The sequence below is a fragment of the Gymnogyps californianus genome, chromosome 18 (assembly GCF_018139145.2).
Source record: "Gymnogyps californianus isolate 813 chromosome 18, ASM1813914v2, whole genome shotgun sequence".
Taxonomy (NCBI): domain Eukaryota; kingdom Metazoa; phylum Chordata; class Aves; order Accipitriformes; family Cathartidae; genus Gymnogyps; species Gymnogyps californianus.
In genome coordinates, this window is record NC_059488.1 from 7,375,946 (window position 1) to 7,392,578 (window position 16,633).

Consider the following 16,633-nt stretch of genomic DNA (forward strand, 5'->3'; position numbering starts at 1 on the left):
TGCTGAGGTTGCTCTTTCACCCTCCATGGAAAGGAGGACCAGGCTGGAAGAAGGTCGCAATGGGAAGTGCCTGCCAGGGGTTAAACCTTCCTTCCAGTTTTATGCAAGAGGGTTTCCCTAGCAAGGGGGTCTGCGCTCCCTTCCTCCCTCTGCCTTCCCTACTCAGCCGTGTCTCTGCACAGCCCTGCTGTGGTCCCCTGCCAGATGAGGTGCCATGTACCTATGCAACCTCTTCCTACAGAACTCTTTCCATGGAAGAAAGCAAGACCAGGAGAAGTTTTACTGGTGTAAACCCAGAGCAAATCTGGTATCTAGATCAGAAGGCCCTTACGGAGAAGGGCAATGCCTTCAACCTTTCATCTAGAAACAGGACGAAGTGGCATGTTTGACAAGGCAGACTCCTCATTTACCAGCTCTTGCAGTCAGCAGAGCCAAAGCTGTCGCAGAGGAGCAAGCAGCAGCTCGAAGCTGTGGGATCCATTGCACCTCATGGGAAAATGTGTCTTTCTGCGCACAGACCCCAAAGAAAATATAGTTAAAAAGCGTCAGCTAAAGATCCAGACACTTGATCTTTCCTTTGCCATAGTCAATTCACAAAAGCCTTCTTTACAAAAAGACAGCTGCCACCCTGCCTTCCTATGCCACAGGACAAACTGCTCCAGAGAGGGCACGTGGGTTGATGTGGCACATTGCCACATTGTCTTATTCTAGATGTAGGGCAAATGGCGAGCGCTGAACTGAGCAGAAGCTGCTGAGAAATCCTTGACGGAACCATTTGAACGTGCAGAGGTAACGGCGGAGGAAGGAAACTACCAACTCACAGGTAAGGTATGCAGGGAGGCTCCACATCAGCCAGAGCTGCTCGGTAGGCGCGGAAGGACGAGGAGCTGTCAATCAGTGTGCAGTACTCAGCCAGGCCCTGGCAGAACACAAAGACCACGGTGACACCACTGCTGCAAACCCCTCTTCTTTGTAACCTCTCCCCAGAGAGCCACGTAGGCCAGGGAGTTAATGCCATCCTGCAAACACCTCCAACTGATTTACTCAGCCTGACCCCGAGTGTGTATACACAGAGCCTCACTGCCTTCAGCCTCACCAAGCCTTCAATTCGCAGGGAGGAGGAGGAGGCTGTTCTCACCCGTGATTGTGCTGGCACTCCTGCAGCTGTCCAGAACGCCCAGCCACGCTGCAGGCTTCCAGCGCCATGGCATTATACCCACTGGAGAGCAGTTATCCGCCATCCCTCCACCTTGGGACACTGCTGAGCTGTTAAAACCACCCAGCTGTTTCATACCATAACCGCAGTCATCTTTTTCCCCTGAAGATGACAGCCCTCGCGGCCCCTCACCTCTGAGGTTTGTTTCTGCCACTCCAGCCTTCGGATGGGTGCAGAATCCAGTGCAGAAAGAATGGCCAGATAGGAATTAAAATTATTCAGCTTTCTTAAGTGCTGTGAAGAGGGAGAATATTCCTGTTACTCTAGAGATCTGAAAAGCCTTCTAGCATCAAACAGCTCTACCAACCAGAAGGTCCCACTCCCCTGCTCCTTTAAGGAGCAGCGTGTGTGATTCACAGCAAGAACCAAGCTGATACCTTCATAATCTTTATAAATTTAAGGAGCAGCCTCTCTCGGTCTTGGGCTTTCTCTTGTAGCATAATTATTGAACGGACCCTGGAAGAACAGACAGGAAAAAAAAAAAAAAAAGATAAACCCACTTAAGCAGATCTTAGATTTCTTCTTGTTTCATGTAAAAAACTGATAACTGATAAGGATGGGCCAACAATACTAAAAAGTTCATGATACCTCCAACTTAAATGGAGCACTCTAATTCACAACAAAGAATAATTTCAAGGATGACCACAATAACCCTTCACAGAGTGAAGGCAAGGGGAATGTTTGTTTGAAGGGCTCAATGGTACTGACAATAATTCCTCTGGGTTACAGTGCCCTCCACAACCCTCCTGATTTTCTTTCTCGTGTGCTCTGGGGTCTTTGATGAGTGCCCTGCATCTATCCTGCATCCTGGCCAAAAATATATGTTGTCCCACTTGTAACAAGGGAACCCAACTCTGCAAGGAATATTTTGAATATTTATAGGGCACTGGAGGTTAAGCACAGCTTAGTGCCCTGGTTGTTCTGGGCTCCTTACCAGTAGGACATGTTATTAAAGTGCTCTGTGAACTGTGTCAGGTTGGGGCTCTTCTCTTCATTTTGCTCCTTTGCCCAAAGCAAAACTTCTGGGATCTGCCAAGGAAGAAGAGGAGAGTGGTGGGAAAATACCACACATTAAAATGGGATTTCTGCCTCAAGATTCCCAGTCGCAGTCTGCGGTGACAGCCACTTGCTGACACAAGTTCAGCTGTCTCCTACGACCCAACAGGTCTGCCTGGAGAGCTGGCAGGCAATACCAGAGATTGCAGAGGGTACATGTTCGAATCCCTCCCACCGCCCTTACCCCATCCTCATCTCTGTACCTCAATTTTATAGAAAAGTTCGGCATCTAGGAGGGTCAGCTGCTCGGCTATTTCATGGCTGTGGAAATCATGCAGGGTCCCTGGCCTGTAAGAAACAAGGACGAAGTATAAAGGCTCAGAAAATGTGACCTGTTTTCTTCTCTTTATATTTTGGACTGAGAAAACTCTTGTGTCCACAAGAAAGGGATGCCCTGTCTCTCAAAGGTCGTCAAACCAAGATATGGTTACGTGCATCCTTCCTCACCTGGCTGCCACCCCACGGGCTGCAAGAGGCTTGATGGAATTGGCATAGCTCAGCATTTTCTTCTGATCCACTTTATCAAGGATATTCTTGCGTAACACTCTGGCGAGGCTCAGCTCCCCGTTGCAGACCAGTCGGAAGACCAGGTCCATCAGCAGCTTGAGAATTTCCTCTGTCAACTCCACTAAGCTGAGAGAAAGATGGAAAACCCAGGGAAGGCATCAGAGCTACGACTCTGACTGAGCTGCAGAGTTTTTTCTGTACCGAGTCTTGTCACTCTCTCCTACAAGGAGAACCGAGTGACTGAAATTCCCCCTCTTCCCAGCTCTTCCTTTCTTACAGATTCCTCTTTACTGGTTATTTTAAAATCACTGACCCAGATAGGACACACTGAGAACCTGCTCTTCCAACAAGAGGGTTCAGCACTATAGGTGTCTCACTGGTCAGGGTAGAGGATTTCAGCTGTCATCACAGATGGGGTTTCAAAACCACATCTTCATTAAGTGCCAGACTTATGTATGGTTACTGACCCCGCACCTCCCATCCCGAAATGAAGAAGGCAACTCACCACAGCTCATCCACCACTCTCACCAGCACGAAGAAGGTGTTCTTACTGACTCGCTTCTTAAACGTGTCTGGGAAGTGGCAAAACTTCTCATATGTTGGTTGCAAATTAAAGAATCAACTTAATGTGGTCAGACCAGCATCAGTGCAACTAGCAGCCGCCTTCAGGAACATTATAATAGCACACTATTCTGTCTTGACTGAAACTGGTGTTCAATTTCCAGGAGATGAGGGACACCAATATGGCTCCAATTAACATGGTATTAAGCTGCCACCAGCTGCAGGTAGCAGGGGTGTGAGGAGGTACTTACACCTCGCAGAATTGATGCTAGAAGAGCAGGTTTACCCTGAAACTGTTCTCTCTAAGGTGGAATTTAATGAGCAGCACTGCTCTGCTGTGATGTCTCCCACTGGTCTGTGACATCTGGTCTCAACAGATCTCAGATGTCACCTCTACCTTCCTCACTGCCCAATTTGCTGCAAGGAGAATGGTGGCAGGGGAGACAGCACAGGTTGAAAAAGCTTCTGCCAGCTGGACAAAGGGAAAGAGAAAAAGGTTATCAGTAAGTCAAGTATTGACAAGGGCCTGCAGGAATGCCCCAGCCAGTATTTTCACTGACAACTGCTCTGCAGTGAGATTTGCTGTGTCCTTGGCTGCGCTGATCCCAGCAGGAGCAAGGGGAGCAGTGGCTCTGCTGCAGATGGCAGTGATGAGCTACGACGCAGGACAGGGTGACGTCAGGCTCCCTTTGATGTCCACATACAGGACCAAAGCCGACGAGGCCTTTGCACTGCCTGAACCTTTGCGCTGCCTGAGACACCGACCCGCTCAGCTGATGGCGAAAGGAGCCACGGGAAGAGAGCCAAGGGGAAGGAACTGCAGGCAGGGTGTGCAACAAGAAGCCTTCTCCATACTCTGCCAGCAATGCTAATGCTCACCCTGCCACGTAGGGGCCCTTGCCTCGTTAGCAGTTACAAGCTCGGTTCAGAACTGGGAGGCCAAGAGGACATTATCTTCTGTGCTGCATTTCTTGTAATAAGAGAGAGAATAGGTCTTGATGGTTTAGTCATCTCTAGTATTAAACTACACCTGCCCAAGCAGACAATCCCCATGGCCCCTCTGGAAGGCAGAAGGCAGCGTGATCCCCATCCTACAAATGAGATATCCCCAAACAAATGACCAATTCCCTAGTGATGTACAGAAAATCTGAACTGCTCTTCTCCCCTGCCAGGGCCCTGAGGAGACTACTCTCAGGTCCAGTACTCCACCCTGCCTGGACCTGCCCAGCAGCATTTCCCATTTGCGGTGTGCAGAGGTGAAGGAAGTCCTGCTTGGGACACCTCCAGGGCAAGCACATTACCGACCACATTGTCAGCAGGCTTTTGACCAAACAACTTGCCACCAACTCCCTCCACGACGACCGCTCGGCTCTGATTCCTGGTGGGGGTGAACTGCCACTCATGCAAAAGGATATCTGTACTGCAGCTTCTTGATGAGCTCTTCAGGGGTAATAAATGTCCTGTATGTAGTCAGAAAGGCTTCACAGTACAGCACCAGATCTACAGAGAAAGACAAGAAAGCCTCAGTCAACCCTGCTTTCAGAAAAAGGAAGCTCCTTGTAAGGTTGAATCCAGTCTTACAGGAAGAAGACATGGACACACTTTGACACGAATGGACTTTACAGAAATGCTGTGCTGTATTTTCTTACCAGCAGATGGACCCTACGGCACAAGAGCAACAGGGAAACTGCCCTGTCCCCACCGGCCTGGCTCCCATTTGCAGCACTCAGGCTTGCCGCTTTGCTTATGCGACCACCAAAGGGGTCAGTGAAAAATACCTCTTTGTGGGGCAGGAACTTTCAATAATGGGTCAAGGAAAAATGTGGTTTAGACCTTGGGGAAACTTTAAAGAGAAGATCTGATGGTGAGACGTTGGTGCCTGTTCTCTGTCTTTACTGCTTGGGCAGCACAGAGCCCTGCAGAAAGACATGGTCACTCTTCCCTCCCGATCAGGAACGCACGTGTTTCAACATGATGACATGGTGCTGCAGACCCTCTGCCCTTGCTATGTTCCAGGAAATCTGCCCCGGGACAGTATAAAGATAAGATTATTTTCAGCCAAAAGAAGAGTAAATTGCACTGCAAAAACTGACGCTACCGTGACCATGACCCTGCCACAACACAGACTCTGACGCAGTGCACGCAGACAGCTTTTGTTTATTAATCCGCAGCAGTGGGTGCTACAGGCCCCAGAATTGTAAAGGCTTTGGCCATCATCATGGGCTCAAAGGAGGGAATTTGAAAAAGCAGGAGCCGCAAATGGGAAAGAAGATTCAGGTCAAGATGGAAACTTATTCGCCCCGGTACAAAACCACGCAGCACTGCAGGCAGCATGTGCGGTGGGATGGCACACTGCCCCTGCCCGGCCCACTGCAACCGCTGGCAGAGCTTTGTTCGTGCAGACGGGGAGAAAAAGCTTCTGCCCTGCCTGCCCAGGCTAGGCTGTACATGTAAAGTTTGCTTCAGCCAGGACAGGGATCACCTCACACCCATGTGCTCTAACATCCACCCATTGCGTGTGGAAGGTGGGAAAGAGCCGGGCACGGTGTGCCAGTTGTGCCTCTCGACCTGCGCTGTTTCTCTTGGCAGGAGCCTGACAGAGATGCCGCTTCCTCCTGCTCTTAAATCAGAGAGCGCTGCTGCCTTTTGGTTAAAGACAATCAGACATAAGCTTTAAAGCCAGAGGCTGGGTGGTCATGTCAGGGGTGAGTCCTAGGCCTCATCCGGCTGTAATCCTGCACTCACAGCAAGCGCGTGTGGCTGTGAGCACTTAACTGACCATGGATTTTATTCCTAAAGACCACAAGACTCTCTTTATCCCTTATTCCATTTAGCTCTTTTAGAAAACTCAAATGGACAAGAAGCATCATGCAACAGGGCGTGGAGTTACATTTATTCTGGGTTTCCATCTGCCCAAAAGGCAACGTGAGGTAATACAGCTGGTCTGCTCTGGCACTTCAAGCTGCCAAGAAATTCATCTTTAAAGGAAAGCCTCTTAACTATACCCCTCTGTGCCGTTTGGCTGATTGATTTACAAGCCCTGAATTCTTCTCATTGTAAGCTTAATTCATTAACCCTCTCAGTCACCCAAACACTGGGTTAGCATAGCACAGATTCCTCCGTGCTCCATTCAGCTCAGCGGCTTGGCAGAGCCTGTGAGGCTAAGCTCTGCGACTATTCTGAGAAACGTGCCGCGCAGAGCTCCCTCCACCCAGCCGCTCTCCCCGTCCGCACCGCTGTGCATTTAAAATCCTGCTCTAGTTTTTCCTAGTCTTGAGAGGTTCTCCATGGCTTTCACCTCACTGCTTGCAGCACCCTCAGAGCTCCCCATTCATGAACTGGAGGTCTAGCATGCATCCCTTTACCAAGCAGCTGCCTTTCAAGAGGAACAGTTGGGTAGTTCTTCCAATGCGAGGCTTGTTCTGGAGAACAGGAGGAGTAAATCAGAGCTTCTCCGTTCCAGTTTCAGCATTTTTATAAGGGGTATTTCCACCATCACATTTAGACTTTTTTTTTTTAAATATACATATCTAGCCTTGGTGCAATCAATTGCCTCCTCCTCTCTAGTACGTTCCTAACTTTGGTCCTTTCTGCCTGGATTTGATGCCCAATGTAAACAGGGAAACATAGCTGTCAGGGGAAGGATTTTCTTGCTAGCTGAATGGTGCTCCTAAGTAATTGCAAACACCTTATGCTACAGTAAAAACCCTGCCATTTAAAAATGGACATGAAAGATATTTCCCCTTTGACTATCAAACCTCTAAAATATGAGTGCTGAGTGGTTCAGCAGGTTAGCGCTTTCTGCCTTCCATCCCAGGAGATAAGGAGATCAATTCTGGTTAAGGCTATCAGCACAAATGTTTTTGGCAGGTTCAAAATCAGTCTCTGGAAACATTGCAAAGGCTGTCTTTGCCACAGGTCTTGGAAATGAGCTGCTTCATGTGGGTGGTGACTGGGTTTGGAGACAGAAAGCAGGGTTTTAATAAATCTAGAGCTAAGGGTTGCTAACCTCCCTTTTCCTCCCCCCCACCTCCTTTCTTGTACTGTGGATTCCCTCTCTGAACTGGTCTGGGTGGCTACCAGCATGCAAGTGGTACAGAGTGGGACTGGGAAGTAACACAGTAAGTTGAAAATAAGGGGTGTTAGCAGACCAGCACCTGGATAGCTTGCCCGATGCCCACAGGTACTGCATGAGACCCAAACCAATGTCCCTCCTCTCCTACTTTGACGCAACAGTCACTCCAGCAACTCCTACATCACCACTGCCCTGAAGTTCAAAAGGCAAGAAGCACCTCTGAAAACAGGATCCACGCCACACCAGGCTGGTCACACCTGCACTCACAGAAGGCAGTGGCCTACCTCAGCAGGTACGGAGACACCAACACAGCACTGTCACCAACGCCACTGGTGTGCCTCACCTTCCAGATCTGGGCAAGGGCTATGAGGAGTTAATACCATCCCTGCTGCTAAATGGAATGAACAGGCGCTTATCCAGCTTACCTCCATTTCACCAAAGATAAGCACAAACAATCCTCCCCCTGCAACTTGGAGGATCACAAACGCAGTCCTCTCTACCCCGGCCCAGCTGCCCGCAGCCACATCACGACTGCGCACGCTGCAGAGACGCAGGAGACAAGCAGCAAAAGGCCACGCCAGGCTGCGCTCCTCAGCTCTGTTTTGGTGCATTCACTGTACCTTTCCTGTCGGTCTCTGTTGCATGCACTAACAAAATGTCTCCGGAGCCACCACGAACATCTGGCCCATCATCTCCCTGCAATGAGAACAGAAACACGTTAGGCATGGCCCAAGCTCCCTTCGGCCTGGTTTACCATCTCTGGGGTTCAAGCTCAGCAACAACTGGCAGAGTACGCAGTGTTCCTGGCATTGCTCACAGTGCAAGCCGGGACATGGTCTTCAGTGCTGGGCTAATCCTGGAATTTGAATAAAGCATTTGGTGTCCCAGATGCGGATCTGGGCTGATCCTCACTCAGGGTCTCTGACTCCTTAAGGCCAGGCTGTGAAGCTCAGTGAAAGCTGAACCTTCTGTCCACAGAAGAAGGAACAGAAATGTCCCAGACTCCCAAACGCTCCCAGAAGACCATCAACACAGCAGTAACACTGTGTGAACTGTCTCAAAGTGCAGGATCATGTACCACAGTGGCTGTGGGGTGAGAGGTCATGCATTCAACTTGCATGTTCCTGGAACATCAAAACCTAGCAAGTTAATTCCCTAATTTGGAACTATTGGGCTGGAGGTCACCTGAAGCGATCCAATAACCGCGAGCAGAAAACAGCCCTGCTAACTGCTTGACCTATGCCTTACTGCTCTCTAAAAACATCTTTCTTCTAGCTACTGCAATTCACAACTAAAAATATGCAAAACTGATCTATCACTCAGCCACGCCGCAGAAAAATGGCTCACAGTGGCAGTTCTATACCGTTTCAAACATGTAGACCATAAAGAAAAGAAAGAAAAAAGAAGTTAAGGGTTGACACAGATCCACTAGTCCCAAATGTTCAGAAATCACTGATTTTTAATTGTTTTTTAAAGGAAATATTCCTGCAGAGGAGACTGGAGTCATGTCTAGCTTCCCTTAGCAATGTCTTTGTCATTTCAATATGCAAAACACTGAAAAAACCATGGATTACAGCCATGGAGCAGCTACGTCTAAGATGTGAATTTTTCAGGTGACCCTCTGGCAAGACTCATGAAATACTACTTAAGGAATGAGTAATAGCTTCTCACTCTCTCCTGCACATCTTGGCTGACCAAAGAACACTCCTAAAGTGCCAGTAAATGATACATTCTCTCTGTTTTTCAGACTAGCCCCCTGACAGTCTGAAAGCTTCAAAAGCCTGCATATTCCCTCAAGCTGCATGTCAAAGACAGCTTGGTTCAAGAGCATAGTGAGCAAAGCTGTCTGGGAGTGCACCCAAGGCTAAAAAGCAAGCCATTTCTCAAATACAGAAACAGTTACTTTGGCTGCTCTCGCACATCAGTAATATAACGTCCTGCTCGGGAAATCTGCTAAACCTGCCTTCAAACTGAAAGGCCAACACCATAAACCCGCACCCGGATTTATTGTGCCCAGGCTCTCAGGTGCTTCATTTCAGACTGTTGCAGGCTGAAGAGGTGGGAAGGAGCAGACTGGGAAAAGGGCACAAGATGTGCTGGCTTTGAGAGAGACATCTCACATTTTATTAAAGCCTCATTCATTGCCGATGCTCCCTGCCTGTACCAGCATCTCATACTTTCACAACAGCCTGCACACATAAAGCTGCATACCACTTCTGCTGCAACCTAGTTTTTCCTATCAAATAAAAGCTGATGCCTCACTTGTGCACACAGAGCTTCAGATTTCAATACAGCTTAAACCAAAGAGTATGAAAGTAAACCCTGAATGCACCTACCTCTTGCTTCAGTGTTAACCTAGCCATAATTTCACTGTGGTCGATAAGGGATAGTTCATCTACCTCTTCCTCCAACTGTGATGATTCCAAAGCATCTGGTGACTGCTGCTGCCTGTAAAAAAAAATGCAAATACCTATCAGTGTCATTGCCCATCCAGGGGAAGAGATGCTGGGTCCACCCGAGTTCTCAGTGTACAAACCTTCATTAAACGACAGTAAGTACACAGACAGTCTGGAGGTAAATCTTTTGCAAACAAGCCCAAATGTCTAGCTCTAATTCTGTTGCTTTGTGCCTCTCTTGAAAAAGAGAAAGATGAACCTTTAGGACCTGAACACTTGTCTGCCTGCATTTCTGGCAGACAGGATTTTACTATGCCCTGCATAAGTACACACTTCCATATCTCTTTAATCCACCATATTTTTAGTGCACACAAATCTAAGCCCTTCCTCAAATGTATAGAGACTGAGCATACTCTACACATATATGTCTTAGTTCAGCTCATGACCCATTCTGCTGCTACAAGGGGAGATGACAGGCTCTCTTTTTGCAGGAAGACAGAGCAGAAAGCTCTGACCACTTTTTTGGTGTACATCCACAACTGTAGTATTCCTGCCCCCAAGGGCTGGTACTCTTGTGCCTGGACACATGCTCTCTGTGCCTGTATTCTTAAAAAAAAAAAAAAAAAAAAGTACGCATGTTCTGTATAGCTTTCCCCAGGCACAGGCCAAAATCCCGTGCACCAGTCCGTACTTTCAGCAGGTAGTGAGCTTTGCAGAGCACTCTTGCATTGTCTCCTTCACTGCAGGGATTAAAACCCTCAAACCAACTGCAGGAAAATGGGGAGGGAAGTTGACGGTCACACACAAAACAATGCTGTTCTCTATTTTTGCTTTAGAAATGCAATTGAAGAGCAATCTCAAGCAGCAGGGAAGCACTCACTCCACTCCTCCTGAAGCCCATCTGTTACAGCCTGCACCTCTTCATTTACATAGACAAACGATAGCTAAGAACATTAGAAGGGATATAAAGCCTCCTGCTTCGGGGCCTCAGCCGGCCTCTAACTAGCAGGGTTAGGAAGAAATTCCCCTCTGGAAGACTATTTCCCAACAGTGATACAGACTTCTGTTGCACGTTTCCCTGGAAGCAGGAGGGAGCAGCCAGTGTCAATGACAGGACTGCCAATTACGTGGACTTAGGGTGGCTAACACAGGCTGCATTAACCCCTGCAGGCTGGCCGAGTTAAGTAACGACATCTTGCCAGGATCCTCCTTGTTCAGCAGGATCCCACCGCTCACCAGTTGTGCAAAAAAAGCGGGCTGAAAGTTTAGAGAACATCGAGAAGGTTGAGGGCAGAACAGGCAGCCCCAAGGATGGCTTGGTAGAGGGCAGGGCTAACGGGACGTTGGTGAGACTCTGCACCCTTTGAGGCTGGGAAGCAGGAAGACCAGGGGAGTCAGGCTCACCTTTCAGCACCATCTTTGCCTTCCTTCCCCATGGCACTGCTGTTCGAAGTGGAGTCTTTGGAGTGGCCGTCTTTGACAGAGGGAGATTCCTGCAAAGAGAAATAAGTTTTTTATTATTACATGGGGTCCTACACCACAGCTAGCCTTGCATTTACAGTCTGACTGCTTCTAAACAGCCCTTTACTGTAAATTCCTACAGAGTGGTTAAAGATTGATGCAAGTTAATGCCAAATGCCAGGAAAACACAGAAGTTAATTAGACAGGAAATTTGGGACCATCTCTGGAGACTAGTGTAATTAGTACTGTTTGCTTTTAACATTGTGAAATGATGCTGAAAGTTACACCACAAGTCAGCTGTTGTCTCGGATTTTAACCCTCTCACGACTGTTTTTTTTCCTCCAGCCCTTACTGTTGAAATACACTTGCCTTCTGCTTTAACCAAAACGGACACAGCCAGCTCTAAGCTCTCCAGTTTCAGTTCCCCTCCTGGTCACAGCCCCCAAAACACCAGCCTGTCTTAGGGGGTGGATGCACACTGCCATTCCTACCTCCCTTCTCTGCCATCAGAAGAGGTTACGCAATGATGCAACGTTTCCACTTCACAATTCCTGGCTGTGGAAATGAGGCTAATGCAAAAAAGCAGAACCAACTGAACCCGTGGCATGGAACAGCAGGTAGAGAGCTCAAAGCAAAGATACAGCATTTTAAATTAGCCATTTATTAAGGAGACAAATAGCCATGAACGGCAAATGGCAATATTAATCTAACAGTGCTGGAGTTCAGAATTATTTAGCATCATGCAGACTGAAACTTGGAAATTCCACCTACTGAACAGATAGGACTGAAACCACCTACACACTATCCATTTGGCCTGGAAAACACACTGGTGAGCTTAGGTTTCTTGGTGTCTGCAGAATTTTTCCAGGCTATATCTGTAAAGCCCTTTGCTTTAAAGTTGAGAACAAGCTTGCAGCTGTCCAAAAGGATGGGCCTGCCTAGATGTGTCTCCCGAAGGGAAGTGATGGGAGCACTATCTCTTGGCATATTTAACACCAGCTCGGATAAAGGTCTCGGAGACATCCTGTAGGAGATGTGCCTTCCAAGATGAGGGCAGGCAAAAAGATCGCCACAGACCTCTGCCGCTGTCTCCTATGACCCAACAGGAAGACGGTACCTCCCTGCAATGGAAAACGCCCTGTCTCCCCTAGGAAATATCTAAGATATGAGGCTTGAGCAAAGAAAGAAACAGCGTGCGATTACAAGGCTAAATCAATCACTTCTTACGTTGTATCCAAACGGTGAAGGAAAAAAACCAAAATTTAGAGCACAGGACTTTCTGTATTAAAATAGGGAAGCCAAAGCAGTTACAAGAATAGACATGGCCCCAGGATGGTGCTGGTCAGGGTGCAGCTTTCTGGAAGGGAACCTCACGCAAGCAGCTCCAAACAGACAGCAAAGCGCAAACGGAACAGCGCGGCAGGAAAAGCCGTCCCTACCTCCTGCCGGGGCTCACCGCGACCCCGAAAACATCGCCTGCTCTCCACCCGGACCGGGAGGCCACCCAAGCCTGCAAGCCAGGAGTGGGCAAGCAGAGGGACCACCAGCAAGGGAGCCGGGGCAGCAGGACGGACACAGGAGCTCCACGGTGTGCAGAAGAGGCTGGTGCCAAGCGCGTCAGCCCCGGCGTGAACTCAGCATGCACCAGGCAGCCCCTTCCCGGTGTCCGGCCCTCTCCAGGTTACTTACTCCTTCAGAGCGAGGGAGTTCCCCGTTGCTCTGGCCAGAGGAATACAGATTGACGTATTCACCCTCGCCAGCCTCCTCACTGGCGTTTTCACTCTAAGGGAGACAGGATGAAAGGAAATACGTGATGGTGCCCCCCGCCAGCACTTAATGTTAACTGAGCACGTGCCCACGGGCTGGGAGGAGAAGTGCTCTCGGCGGCTGCTGTCACCTAACTGGGAGCCCTTCCTCCGGCTCAGCGGCCAACACCGGCCACCGAGGCTGTACCTTCCTGGGGGTAATTATTTTCTGGTTCTTGAGGACTATCCCGAAGGCCCTGAGTTGCAGCAGGACAGCAGCAGGCACTGCTTTGCAAGTGCTGCCGTGGACTCCATGTGAGACTGCAAAGGTACAACATGCACGTGCGGATTTCAAGGTTACGGAAGCTGAGCATTCAGAGCTTGACACACAAGTGCGTGTCCTACCCGCGCTGTAGTCCTGCTGCTAAATGCAGATCAGCTCTGCAGCCCAGAGAGTATCAAATGTATCTCCCAAAGTATGCTACAAGCACAGACTAGAGCCATCACGCCAGGCTAAACCAAACTCGAGGGCTTCTGGGCTGTAACAAGGACCCAACACAAGGAAGATGCAACAGCAAGGTCAGGTCCAAAGTGTGAAAACCTGATCATTTACTCTGCAATCAGCATCCCTCTTCCAAACTTTGTGAAGAGGCAGCACTAGCATGCACTGCGCTGACAGCTCTAATCCCACCAACTCTAGGCTTTGCAGCAAACAAAAGAGGAACTGCCTTGAAAACGAGGTGTTTAAAACAGTAGCTGTAGTGGACAAACCTGCTCAGAGATCTGCAAAACTGATCTGGGACCTCAAACTAGTAGTGCCGTATCAATGTGGGAACAGCGTTAGTCTAACTTCACCAACATGTGATGCTTTGCACCAACGTGCACTGCCACCAAGCGCACAGCTAGGGCTGCTGGTAACTGGAAAGAGCAGGAGCCTGGAGAGAGCAACAGGTTTATGCACAGGAGAGACAGAACTGGGCTGCACCCACTGCTCCTGGGGCTCACCAGTGACTTAGGAGGGAGCAGGGCAGCAATCACCAAATCCTGCCATGGCAGCAACGGCAGGATGTGAACCACTGTTAGGAGGCCGTGTTTAGAAACAACCAACCTCACAACACACTCCTTTACCTTTTCTCAGCTTTGTATTACAATCGCAGGAAGCTACAGCAACTTCTCCTCTCCCCTTCACCAGCATTTGACATTTTATGTTTCCTGCATATGTGCTAACGTTTTCTCAAACCTGCTGAGGTTGTTCATTTTTTCTAGCCACCATTTTTATATGAAACTACCTCTCTGCAATTCACACACACATTTGGAAACCAGACTAGATCACATTTAGCATGTATTAATACAAGAGACATTTTCTTTTAAAAAACAAATAAACCCAGCCTTGCATTAAGGTGCATTATCTCTTTGGATAGTCTCACCGAAGGCGTCTGGAGAGAATCAGTGAAAGAGGTTTCAGAAGGAAGGCAGACAGGAGCACTCCCATTAAAGCTGCTCTCCTGAGAAGAGGAGTTTGGCACATCCACAGTGCTGGGTGACTGGCTGGCTGCGGCGGGCACCGCTAGGTCAGAGCTCTGAGACGGATGGACGGGCGGAAAAGGTGGGGTGGAGCAGGAGGAGGAGGTAGAAGAGAGGAAAGGAGGTATGGAGACTTGGTTGTGAGGCACAAAGTCCTGGGAGTAGGACCTAAACACAGATTTGTACTACAGGATGCAGAGACGTACAACACAAAAAACAAGAAGATGGGGAAAGGAAAGAGACAGACAAAAGAAAAAGTAATTAGATCGGCAGTAGTGTAGCAGTGACAGCACAAGGCATTTCTAACACAGGCACCTCTCCGTCAAGAGGCCAACCTGAACAGAGGCAGCACTATTTTATCATCCACACGCTAGAGCAGGAATTGCTACCTGGGACAAATCGGCCAGCTTTTTTCGGAGAGAGGCATGTTCTTGCACGAACAGCAGCTCGGCAGCTCTTCTCAGAGGGGAAGTGGGCACCAGGGTGTTTACCTGCAGGTATCCAGCCTTCGCTAGGCAGGGGGAAAGCCTGGATATCTCAGTACTGCTAATGACAGTGACCCTGAAAATCACTTGCGTGGATGAAAGGATGCGAATGCATACAGAAACCACGACTGTGAGCATGCTGGAAATATCTAGATAGAGAAAAGTACTCCGAGTGCTTATTGCTTTTCTGGGATTTTCCACAGGATCCAAATTTAAGATGCCGTGTGCTCCAGCCCTGTAATTTAACAGCTACTGTGTCAAGTCTGTTCCAGAACACATAGCTCCCAGGGAGGAGTGGCTGGATACTGTCTTCAAAGTTACACTGAAGCATAAAGGAGATTATGCTGCTACTCCTTCCCATTTGAGAAACATAGGGAGCAAAAATGATAATTGCCCTCAGGAGCGATGAATTCCGTATCAAACCGATCCTTTAATGCAGTGCCTCGAAGAGTCAGCTGAAGAGATGAAAAGAGATCATCTGCGTAAAGCTTTATTTCACTCTCTCTCCTAATCATCAGATTACTGTTCAGATAATATTAAACAGGGTGCAGTGGGAATATATTGTGCCAAGAAAAACAAGAGCAACCCTTTTAACATCTGGTGCTAGTAAGATTTGCCATCAGGGTAAGTCCAAAACAAAGCTGACACCCATTAAAAAAAAAAAAAAAAAAGACAATAATGGTAAACCTGCTGGAGAGGAGTTTATTTAAAAACCTGTAGAGCTCAAGCACTAGCGAGATCTGTGTCACAGCCAAGTGGACCGAAGGAAGAATCACATCGTCCAAAAAAACCCACGCTGAAATGAAGCTGTGGCGGTTGCTTGTTCGAGTGATCTGCTGCGGAAGGATGGTGCGTTACAGAGCTCTCAAGAAGCACAGACACAACTTGCTCAAACCAGGCTGAAAAGTGACACCGCTGTGATGTAAAAAAGAGAAGGGGAAACAAAGGCATGAATCGGAGAATTCAGGCTACATTTTCTCTGGAGAGTTGAGCGGGTGATAACAAGCAAAGCTTAGTCTGTCACTTGAGCCGAGGCAGCAGCATCCAGTTCGGCAGTGGTAGTTTTGTTTCTACCTGCTTAAAAATCTAAACTGAGAACAGCCTCGGGCCAGAAGCCTGGGCAAAAAAGCTTTCCCACTACAAAGGAAAGGAAACTTAAAGCTCAATGGCTAAACTTTACCTTCCACCACCTTAATCCTCGAGTGGTTACTCTCAGCCGTGTGTGGAGTCCGGCAGTGCTCTGGCTGTATTCTGGGAGCCCAAAAGGAATTGCAGGCCATAATACAGAGGAGCAGAGGGAGATGCTTTGGAAAGAGAGCTTAAAAGACTACTGAAAAAGTAATTAAAATGCAAATCCCTACCACATGCCTGTGGCTAAAAGGAAACTGGCTCTAGGACAGGCTCCTCTCTCTTCCTGCCTGTTTCTTTCCGGATGAGCAGCCCTGGCTCCAGGGACACTGTCAGCTTTTGGTGCTGCCTCAGTAACAATGACAAGTCTAATCTCTGTATTTACTTTCTGCCTGGATAAATGCTCTACATTTATTCATTTTCACTTGCATGGCACAAAACACTAAATCCCTCGTAAGACGCCAGGCTCATGACATCAT

At 48.5% G+C, this 16,633-nt stretch overlaps 1 protein-coding gene across 1 annotated transcript in view; it reads right to left on the reverse strand.

The window, feature by feature from the left end:
* The window catches only part of RAPGEF1 (Rap guanine nucleotide exchange factor 1), a 90,709-nt gene that overhangs the window by 4,391 nt on the left and 69,685 nt on the right, over window positions 1-16,633 (reverse strand). The window contains exons 12-24 of the mRNA XM_050907807.1: window positions 14,445-14,726; window positions 12,962-13,054; window positions 11,216-11,304; window positions 9,752-9,863; window positions 8,036-8,111; window positions 4,756-4,840; window positions 3,285-3,377; window positions 2,720-2,905; window positions 2,476-2,560; window positions 2,151-2,245; window positions 1,594-1,672; window positions 1,349-1,450; window positions 822-919 (exon numbers count right to left, since the gene is read on the reverse strand). Of these exons, the coding sequence (XP_050763764.1) occupies window positions 822-919; window positions 1,349-1,450; window positions 1,594-1,672; window positions 2,151-2,245; window positions 2,476-2,560; window positions 2,720-2,905; window positions 3,285-3,377; window positions 4,756-4,840; window positions 8,036-8,111; window positions 9,752-9,863; window positions 11,216-11,304; window positions 12,962-13,054; window positions 14,445-14,726 (1,475 nt within the window). The remainder of the gene's footprint in view (window positions 1-821; window positions 920-1,348; window positions 1,451-1,593; window positions 1,673-2,150; window positions 2,246-2,475; window positions 2,561-2,719; window positions 2,906-3,284; window positions 3,378-4,755; window positions 4,841-8,035; window positions 8,112-9,751; window positions 9,864-11,215; window positions 11,305-12,961; window positions 13,055-14,444; window positions 14,727-16,633) is intronic.